This window comes from Malaya genurostris, chromosome 2, assembly GCF_030247185.1.
Source record: "Malaya genurostris strain Urasoe2022 chromosome 2, Malgen_1.1, whole genome shotgun sequence".
NCBI lineage: Eukaryota > Metazoa > Arthropoda > Insecta > Diptera > Culicidae > Malaya > Malaya genurostris.
Genome location: NC_080571.1, coordinates 279,507,973 through 279,518,867, shown reverse-complemented (window position 1 = coordinate 279,518,867; position 10,895 = coordinate 279,507,973). Strand labels below are relative to the sequence as shown.

The 10,895-nt window shown below is 35.1% G+C and overlaps 1 protein-coding gene across 1 annotated transcript; it reads left to right on the top strand.

Moving 5' to 3' along the window:
- The first annotated feature begins 4,486 nt into the window (after positions 1–4,486).
- LOC131427062 (uncharacterized) lies at positions 4,487–5,502 on the top strand. The gene is made up of 4 exons (XM_058589960.1): positions 4,487–4,588; positions 4,653–4,808; positions 4,877–5,134; positions 5,203–5,502. Exons 1-4 carry the CDS (start codon positions 4,520–4,522, stop codon positions 5,260–5,262), a joined length of 543 nt encoding a protein of 180 aa, XP_058445943.1. The 5' UTR covers positions 4,487–4,519; the 3' UTR covers positions 5,263–5,502.
- The last annotated feature ends 5,393 nt before the right edge of the window (positions 5,503–10,895 follow it).

Genomic DNA, 10,895 nt, shown 5'->3' with positions numbered 1-10,895 from the left:
TTTATTTTCTAAGCAACTGTCATTTATAATGCTATAATAATGTCCAATTCTGTTGAATTCCTTCATTGATGTTGCTGAAGCAATAAAACTTGGCTGTGTAATATCGTATAACAGGTATTATTTTAGATTGTAGCGATTTTTATAGCAAAACTATAACTTCATAATTGACAAGCTACTGAATGAAATGGATACAAGCCAAGTATTATCGTTCATTAACCTGTGCTACAAACATTCATTAACCTGTGAGGTGAAACCACCAGAAGTGAAGAAGAAGAAGAATTAGATTTTATAAGATGACATCACGAGTAAACTCGAGATGAAAGAGTTTGAACATTAACAGCTATAAGTTCAGCATGAAAATCGCTGGTCACCTATACAAATCAACTATACACTTTTCGATTGGACCAACAAATAGCTTACTACCAAAACTTCCGAGCTGGCGGTTCAATGCATAGAATGTTGAATTACTATCGTATATTCGAGTTCTGCGCAAAAGGGGTTTAATTAATCGTTGCACTAGCCATTTAAAGGTTCTGTGTGCTAAGAATTGTTATCAAAGTCTGTTTGGACATAATGGTTAAACTTCGAAGACAGCACTCTGTAGAACATATTTTATGTTAGTTTCGCAAGCTTTACCTGTTTCGTCGACGAAGTAGTTTATTCAAGGTAATAAAAGAGAATTATAATCATGTTCCAGCCCATTGCTACTTCGAACAAATTCATGAGTGAACAACTCTGTCGGTGTAATGCGTCAAACTGAAACACTGTGAGCGTACCCCGACCCCTTGCCGGTTTACAGCGGTACTTTAATTAATGAATTTTTATCGACCACTGCTGATAGTTATCCCTTTTTGTCTGTGGTGCTTCAGATAACTGAATGTGTTCATTAGTTTTTTTTCCCTAACAAATTGAAGGAATTTGGGGGCAAATTGTCAGTCTGTAATCGATTCCATAAATCTGTGGAAATTTGTTTCATATTTAAAATCAATACAGCATATCTGTGAACCAGGCATCTTAGTCTAAGTCAGTTGTCGCCTCCCGATCAGTAAACGATAACGTCAGTTGGTTGGATGTTGCTGAGTCAATTCAGTTCTGCGTCAATTGTGTTCGTGTCAAAAGGTGTTTATAACTGAAATTTATAATTTTTTGGGTATATTTGATATCTGTGCATTGTAATGAAGGTCTGGTTAGTACTTTCGTCTTTTTTATAACGTTTATTTATACGCGGTTTTAATCTAGTTACGGTCGCTCGCTTTCGTCCATTTCATGCTTTCAACCTGGACAGTTGTCCCCTTCCGATCGGCAAGCAAAAACAATTTGTTTTTAAATAACTCGGATGTTGGTCTTGTTTGTAGCTAAAATAGAGTTTTCTAACAAGTTACAAAATGAGGCAAACACTATACTCCATTCGGAATTTTTTTAATCTTTTGACGAGTTTAGAACAGCCGAGCTGCACATTCTCGTTCTACTGATATATCAACACTTTCGATCACGTGGAAACTAAAATTATAATTTCGTCTTGAAAATGAATTATCTGTGCGGGACTATATCGGACAAAAAAAACTGGGGCTTAACCGAACACATAATTTTGTTATTTTATGTAGATTCCACTTTCAGCTACAATTACAATCAATTTGTGATTTGAAAAAATCTGCATTAGTTTAAGTACCAAGTCGCGAAAAAGTGACCAACCTAAAATCCAATATTTCTGAAACCGTGGAACCTCAGTACGGTTATAGAGAAGCCATAAACCATAAGCCGTAAGCCATAAGCCATAAGCCATAAGCCATAAGCCATAAGCCATAAGCCATAAGCCATAAGCCATAAGCCATAAGCCATAAGCCATAAGCCATAAGCCATAAGCCATAAGCCATAAGCCATAAGCCATAAGCCATAAGCCATAAGCCATAAGCCATAAGCCATAAGCCATAAGCCATAAGCCATAAGCCATAAGCCATAAGCCATAAGCCATAAGCCATAAGCCATAAGCCATAAGCCATAAGCCATAAGCCATAAGCCATAAGCCATAAGCCATAGGCCATAAGCCATAGGCCATAAGCCATAGGCCATAAGCCATAAGCCATAAGCCATAAGCCATAAGCCATAAGCCATAAGCCATAAGCAAAGATGAATTTGATTACACATTTACACAATTCAAAATCAACAAAACTACTCTATATACTAAATCCCGCTCACACAAATTGTTACTACATCCGCTATGAGCCATCTGGAAATAATCAGTTATTTAAAAAAAAAACTATTTATTCAAGTACTATTTACTGTTTTAGGAAAATATTTTGTAGCTCTTCAAACAGTTTGAAATTTTTGAAATATCGTTTTTGGCTCTTCCGACTCGAAAGTATAGATGGTCGGGTAGGTACAAACCCGTACCTGATCCAAAATATAAAACTGTAAACAACCCGTACCCGCCACAACCCGAAATAAATTTTTCTTCCAAACCTGTACCCGATAAAAAAATAAAATCTTTACCCATACCCGAATAAAGTACCCGACCCGACCCGAAAAACATATCTTTTTCTGTACCCGAACTCGACCAATAACCGTCGAGTTCGGGTCGTGTTTCGGGTACAAATACTCGTAGAGAAATCGTCTCTACTCGAAAGGTTCTCGACCAGGGGAATCGAAAAACTGCCTTTATTGTCAATCGTATTTCTTGGGGACAGGGTTGCCACATATACAGATTATTCACTATTTTATAGATTTTTCAGACAAACTTGAGCACTGAATTTTAGTAGAGTTTGTTTATACCCCGAAACATTTACAGATTTTTCTCCTGAAAGTGCTGCTTTAATTGTGGTAGCCATGCTTGTTAGAGATGGTGGGGTAAGAATTTTTCCAAACCCGAACCCGATCCGTACCCGATGGATACTAAAAAACTTTTACCCGACGCGACCCGAACCCGAAATTTTTTTTTCCAAATCCTAACTCGACCCGTATCCGATTAAAAAATATATAATCTTTACCCGTGCCCGAACCCGAAAACAGTCCCGAAATCCGACGAAAATTACTAATAATACTTGTCGGGTTCAGGTCGGGTTTCGGGTATTTGTTTTTTATCTCTAATGATTGTGAAATGAATTTACCCGCCATTTCCAGATTTCAGTTCATTGTCAAAGATACAGATCTAAAAAGACATGCTGTTGAAATATAAACTCAGTTCTGAGATTTATTTCCTGATAGTCAGGAGGGAGATGGGTATAAACAAAGGTTTCAAGAGCTTTTTCGGGTATGTTTTCATTATTTGAATTTAGTTTTCTTTCAATATCTTCAAATAATTATGTTTTCGAATAGTTTTAGTTTGCTTAGTGTTGTTGCAGTGATTTACACTGAGTTTCAAAAATTAATTCATTGTCCTTTAGCTCTTAAACTGAAACACGAGTCCGAATGAAATTCTACGAGTCGTTTGATATAAATTTATATTTTAAAATTTCGAGTTCTTATTTTTCGATCGAAACTATCTGTGAAAATTAGTGTTCCATGGTGTGTTCTTCAGACCACTCTTCGGGAATTACAAGTCGTGGACTAATGCCGATAAAGAGACTTTTATCGGACCTCAGCTTCAAAGTTTTTCAAACCGAAACAATTTCGGAGTTCCTTCTGAAGATTTCACAATCTATCTGTTATTTGGAACCAAATAATTTCTTTTCTATCTTATAAAAAAAAATAGAAAATATCTTATTCAAGTAAATATTTAAGAGATTGATATTTTATTGAAGAATAGTCATAGTCATGAATTTTATGAGCTAAATGAATTATATCATGAAAATTTTCATATGAGATGAGTTATAGTGCATGATATGAATCATTTTGCTCCTTAAACCATGAATATCAGGCTTGATTAAATGAAATGGCATATTTCATGATTTTTAATCTTGATACCGGGAATGGATTTTCTCCGTGTTGTAAACGGGGGCTTTTGCGTCTTCATTTCTTTGAACTTTATGCATTTATCATTATTTATTAGATACTGCTACAGTGTTGATTTTATGTAAAAATCGAGTCATTCCTGAGAATAGACTCTGCAGTTGATTCTGAGACAAACAATGTTATACGTTTTTCTGTTTGTTTTTGAGTCCTCTATGACGTTTTTGTTGATTAAAAAATGATTTTTACAATAAGTACAACAACAACATTTCAAAGGAAATTTATATTTTTCTTTAAGATTTTATTTATGAAAATATTCCACTATATATGTGTAACTATAAATTCAACGTAACTTCATTAATCATCACCGTAACATTACGCGTAATCTTTGGCGGAAACATTCAATCACTAATTTAAATCGTGTCATATCACCAACTTCCTTCCATTGCTGTACATACAGACATAGTCCACCTATAAAAACTACAGCACTAAGATACATCAAACCGGAAGTTCCGGAAACAGTGATCTATCGACATGCAAATATTTTTATTGTCGCTATAAAACAGTTCATCGCGCAGCATAACGCAAATAGTTCAACTCGTTAAGCAATATCAACCCGTTGGAAACCTTGAAAATGGCTTTCGGTATCATCAGTCGTGTTGTTTTGATTCTCGCTGTTAAATTTTTGTTGAGCAGTGCTTGTGTAAGAAATTTCCCACCAATACCGGAGTAGTTTTCGAGCATAATTTGCTGAATTAATTTTTCAGAACGGAGGTTATGAATTGATTATCGATCGGATTGAAAATTGTGGAGGCGACGGTCAAGTAATAACGATTGATCCGAAATCTATGGTGAAATTGACTGAGGATTGTAAGGTTACTTCCAAATCGACGGTGAAAACGATTGGATTCAAAACTGCTAATGTATTTAGTTTAGGCTAAATTTTGGAAAACGGGCGAATTATTTTGATTGCCCTTTCTCAACTTTCCAGATGGTGGTGACAGTGTCCAAAAACGGAGTACCGGTTGTGAATGAGAAGATCGATCTGTGCGCTAGTATGGACGATTCAAAGAACAATAAGGATGCGGCCGAAATTATGAGCATGTTCGGTGTTCCGGACAAATGTCCAGTGAAAGCCGAAGAAATCAAGACAAACGAGAGCCAGGCGTATAGTTTGGAGAAGTACAAACGGCACCTGATGGTGGCAGAAGGGAAAATTAATGTTGATTGTCAAATTGAGCACGATAATGTAAGGGTTCGCAGCCACGGTACAGGGATTCACTACTAAATCGCGATTTTTGTTTTTTTTATTTTCAGGGGAAAAGTTGTTTCAATATCGACATGCAGGTGAAAAAACAAGGAGGTCTGATGGGTTAATGTGTTTGCGGGTTGTACAAAAATTTCCACTGCTTTATTCCACTGTTATTTCTTATCAATTGAGATAATTCTATGCACTTTACAATTTTTCAAAATTAAATTAATTCCGAATGATCATTGAAATTTTGTTGTTTTTCGAGTACTTCTAGGATATCTTTAAAAGAACGGGAAAAGGATGAACGTGCACACAAATCCAGAATACGAAACAAAACGATTGGTTCTTTATTAAACTAAACTTTTGATATATCCAACCAGTGTATATATGATTTTATCCGAAATGTGCTTGTGTCTAACCAGAATCTAAGGGTCCGCCATGTAACTTTTTTATTTAAACATGCAATAAAAAACAAACGGTTCATCCGATTTCAAACTTTATTTTTTCATATTAAAGTACAATCCTTCCGGTTAATTGTGGAATATAATTTCATTCAAATGGCTGCCTCGACTGGCCTTGCAGTACGCCATACGGTCAGTCCAGTTTTTTAGTACATTTTCGATTGTATGCAGCTTTATTTCAGCTATGGCTGCACGAATTTTGCTTATTAACATACCCGCCGAGATGAAAATGTGCCTCATCCGAGAAGATGATTTTTTGGCAAAAATCGGCGTCTTCTTCAAGCTGATTTTCAAAGTAAAACTGCACTATTTTTACGCGTTCCTCAAGAGTACCCGGGTAGGTGTAAATAGCAAACAAAGGTCAAAATAATAACAAATTTTACCATCATATCTTGGCTTGATGTTTCTGTGTTGTCATAGCGATACTTGATATTTTCGTGATATTTTATCAAGGGATCAAGACATTGTACAATATCTGTTCAACATCAGAATTAGTTATAATATCTTATTTCGTTATTGATGAGCTATTTCAATTTCATTATGTAAATTGATCCAGTAGTTCTATCTTCAAATAAAATACCATTGAATAAACTGCATCAGAATCAGATAAGAGAAATACTTAAGATATTACTCTATTCTCAATGCTAGAATATAAAATAATTAACAAATTCATCTTCTATAAATATTTTGCTCTTGGTTTGATATTACAATGACAGAATTTTTTATTTTGTTGCTATTTTCTCATGCAGGCTTTGTTATGATTTTTGATATTTTAACTCTTATTTCAAACTAAATAATGTTAATTTCTACCATTGAGATGTTTGATTTTAATAACAGAATTTGGTATTGGTTTGCAAATCACTTCTACCCGGGTATACATAACCATTTTCGATCAGCGTAAGGATAAAACTAAGTTTCTGTCAAATCAGAAGTGACATTAAGGTTTTTTCTCATAAATACGTTTATTTCTTAGGCAGTTTACATAAGTTTTTCTTCGCCGTAGCATCACTTTTACATAAAATTCTTATCCTATTTTAATTCTAACATAGTCACAACGATTTGAATTTATTAAAACATATTCCTCTTATTACTTAAATATCATCTTAGGTAACTCGTCATTAATTATGAAATCTACTAAGAAATACTATTTGAACTAAACGATTAATTTCTATAAATTATAAAATAAGCTGTTATTTTCAGACATTTTGTTGATAATTTCATAAACTGTTTCGAGTTTGTTTGTATCATTACATAATTTCTATTCTAATTTAGATATTGGTTGAACTCATGGATGCAGCTGGGATCAGAACTAAGTCTTAAAAGGGGCCTTTATTAAATTTAGACTCCAATTTTCTTTATGAAATGATAAATAAGTTTCATGTATGGAAGGTCACGACAAGCAAGAATGTCTCGAACTGGGACATTTGATAGTCTACCTTGGGTACGCAAATAATTTATTAGTTGAGATCTGACATCACGATACTCCACGCATGTCCAAACGACATGATCAATATCCCGATAACCTTCGCCACAAGCACAATGATTAGTCTCGGAGAGCCCAATTCGAAGGAGATGTGCGTCTAACGTGTAGTGATTGAACATGAGTCTGGACATCACACGAATGAAATCCCTACTCACATCCAGTCCCCTGAACCATGCCTTTGTCGATATTTTCGGAATAATTGAGTGCATCCACCGACCCAGATCATCTTTATCCCAAGAAGCTTGCCAGCTGGCAAGTGTTCTTTGGCGAGACGAGCTATAGAATTCGTTGAAAGCAATCGGTCTCTCATAAATTTCACCCTCAATAGCACCACGTTTGGCTAAAATATCGGCTCTTTCATTGCCAGGAATGGAGCAATGAGCCGGGACCCAGACTATAGTGATTAAATAATTATTGTTTAATATGTCGTTCAGGCACTGTTTTATTTTGCCCAGAAAAACGGTTCAGTCTTGCCAGTCATGTTTGAGCGAATGGCTTCAATTGCACTCAGACTATCTGTGAAGAGGAAATAATGGTTTGGAGATAATGTGACGATTACACTCAAACTATAATGAACTGCTGCTAACTCTGCTATATAAACAGATGCAGGTTCTTGAAGCCTAAATGAGGCCGAAACATTATTGTTGAACATACCAAACCCGGTCGCTTCTTCAATTCGCGATCCGTCCGTGTAAAACATTTTCTCAGAGTCAATATGCCTGAACTTACTTGAAAATATTTTTGGGATTTCCGTCGAGCGTAGATGATCCGGGATTCCACGCACTTTGCGCTGCATGGATGTATCGAAAAATAAAGTTGAGACAGGGGCACCTAGGATGCTGACACGGATAGGAATATATCTTGATGGGTTGATTTCCTGTGACATGTGATTAAAATATACTGTCATGAATTTTGTTTGAGATCGAAGCTCGACTAGTCGTTCGAAATTATTAATTACCATGGGATTCAGCACCTCACATCTTATTAGCAGGCGTGATGAAAGCTCCCAAAATCGATCTTTTAATGGAAGAACTCCCGCCAGAACTTCAAGACTCATTGTATGTGTCGAATGCATGCAGCCTAAGGCAATTCGCAAACAACGGTACTGAATTCGCTCAAGTTTAATAATATATACGCAAACGCATCCATATTCCATCACTCGGAGTATCGTTGTTTGATACAATTTTATTAGATCTTGCGGATGAGCACCCCACCAAGATCCTGTTATTGTTCGAAGAAAATTTACTCTTTGTTGGCATTTCGTTATCAGATACCTAATGTGTCCTCCCCACGTGCATTTGGAATCGAAATACACCCCGAAGTATTTAAAAGTTAAAACCTGTTGGATCATTCTTCTCAACATATAGAGCTGAAGCTACGCGGGATCATGCTTTCTTGAAAAGACGACTAACTCTGTTTTCTCCGCAGAGAATTCGATACCCAGATGAACAGCCCAAACGGACAAGTTATCTAAGGTATCTTGCAATGGTTTATGCAAATCAACAGCTTTGGGTCCAGTAACTGAAACCACGCCATCATCTGCCAATTGTCTTAGTGTGCAGGGGGTTACTAGACCGCTGTCAATGTCATTCACGTAAAAATTATAGAGGAGCGGACTGAGGCATGAGCCTTGCGGGAGAGCCATGTAGCTAATTCTAATTGTTGCCAAATCACCATGTGAAAAATGCATGCGTTTCTCTGACAAAAGGTTGTGCAAATAATTATTTATAACCGCTGGGAGTTCATGTTGGTGGAGCTTGTCTGAAAGAACATCAATGGAAACTGAATCAAATGCTCCTTTAATGTCTAAAAATACAGGAGCCATTTGTTGCTTTTGAGCGAAGGTAATTTGGATGTCAGACGAAAGTAATGTAAGGCAATCATTCGTCCCTTTATTTCTACGGAAGCCAAACTGAGTATCTGACAACAAACCGTTAACATTAAGGTTACCAATGTCGAAATAACCGCTAGTTAAAAAAATATATATATGGCGGATTGTATTGTTTATGTTCATATTTCAATAAAACTGTTTCGGCTTCGAATATTATCTGAAAAAGCGTGTTAAATACACACGTTAAATGAAATAACCATTGTGCCAAATCTAGTAGCACTGGTTTCTTTCCGCTATACGTCACCATAACACTGTTAAATGTGTGTGTTTCATCGGTTGTGCACAGAGATGCCAGATATTTTCATAGAAAATATGTATCTGCTCTATCTTTTTTAACTAATAAAATGAATCAGTTCAAATTGGTTGACAATTTCAATATAAATGTTTATCAGTGTTCATCATCAAATATTTGCACAAAAGCTTTCCATTTTAACATGTGATTTGTCCGTTGATCAATAAACTTTCAAAGAATACTTTTTAAAGTATTTTGCAATCAAATACTAACAGATACTCAAAGGAAAAGTCTAACTTTTTACTTCTCACTTTTTATGACCTATGACAAATCTGTATTAAATTAAGAAAATCTGTATAAAATCTGTAATCTGATTTAAATTAGTATGCGAACGCAAAAATCTATACAATACAGATAAATCTGTATAAATGGCATCTCTGGTTCTGCATTTTGTTTTTAAGAGGGCTAATGCCTAAATAAAGACTGTCCCAGAGAGTATGGACGCACTCTGATTTCGCTGTAAATAATTCACAAGTGTTAGATATTCAAATTTTATTCGATATACTGATAATATTATACTACAACAACAGAATTTTATTCTCAACATTTGCTACTTAGCCATTGCACAGTGGTCCGAAACGGAAAATTAGCGTGACAAAAATATTTTCACTATTAAATATTAGTTTTTTGTAGTCACAGGTGTAGGTGTCTTCACAAAAGTTGTTTGTAATCAAATGGCGCTCATTTTGATGAAAAAAGTTACTAGGGTGGTATGTAGATTATGAATAGTTTTTGTGTGTCTCATTTCTCGAAAGGACAATGTATTGAACATTTGTAGAACTAATTTGATAGTATTATTTTGCTGAAGAAATTTTGTTGATACGATAAGGCGTTTAAAAGTTATACAATGTTTTTGAGTTTTTTGAAGGTATTTTTAAAACTAATTTAAATAATTTAAAAAAATAACACCCTTCCAATTTTCTCTTAAATTTTTACTTATATTATGACCTTTCAGGAACCGCATAGGATACAATTTTATCGATCTGGCATCTAATGAATATTGATATTTGAAGCTTGTCTAGTTTTTGATGAAAAAACAATCATAACTTTTTACTGGTAGCTCATATGAAAAATCTTTATTAAGCAAAATTATGCGCAATGATTAGTCCAACAACTCTTCTGAAGACAACTTTTCGGTGGAACGTTTCACAAAAAATTTAGAACTAAAAAAGTAATTTTTCAGGAGCCACCCTACTTTTACTCGGGAAAATTGATGTGACTCGATCAAATGAAGAGCTAGAGAGGTGCTTTTTCAACAAAAATGCTCGCAATAAAATTTCCTACAACTTCATTTGACAACAAAATCATTTTTGAGTTCAATTAAGAAAGTTATATTTCAGATTTCAATCTAAATGAGGACCACCCTAGTAATTTTTTCATCAAAAGGAGCGTCATTTGATTACAAATAGCTTTTGTGAAGACACCAACTACAAAAAACTAATATTTAATAGTGAAAATAATTTTGTCACGCTAATTTCCCGTTTCGCACCATAGTGCATTGTAGACTAGCTGGAGCACCTTCTTGCGAACGTTCCTCATTAAATTCCGTATTTTTTTTCGAAGCTCAAAAGTCACAGTGATTACAATCAATGTCAAAATTACAGGAAATGGTACTGGATGACCAGAAAATG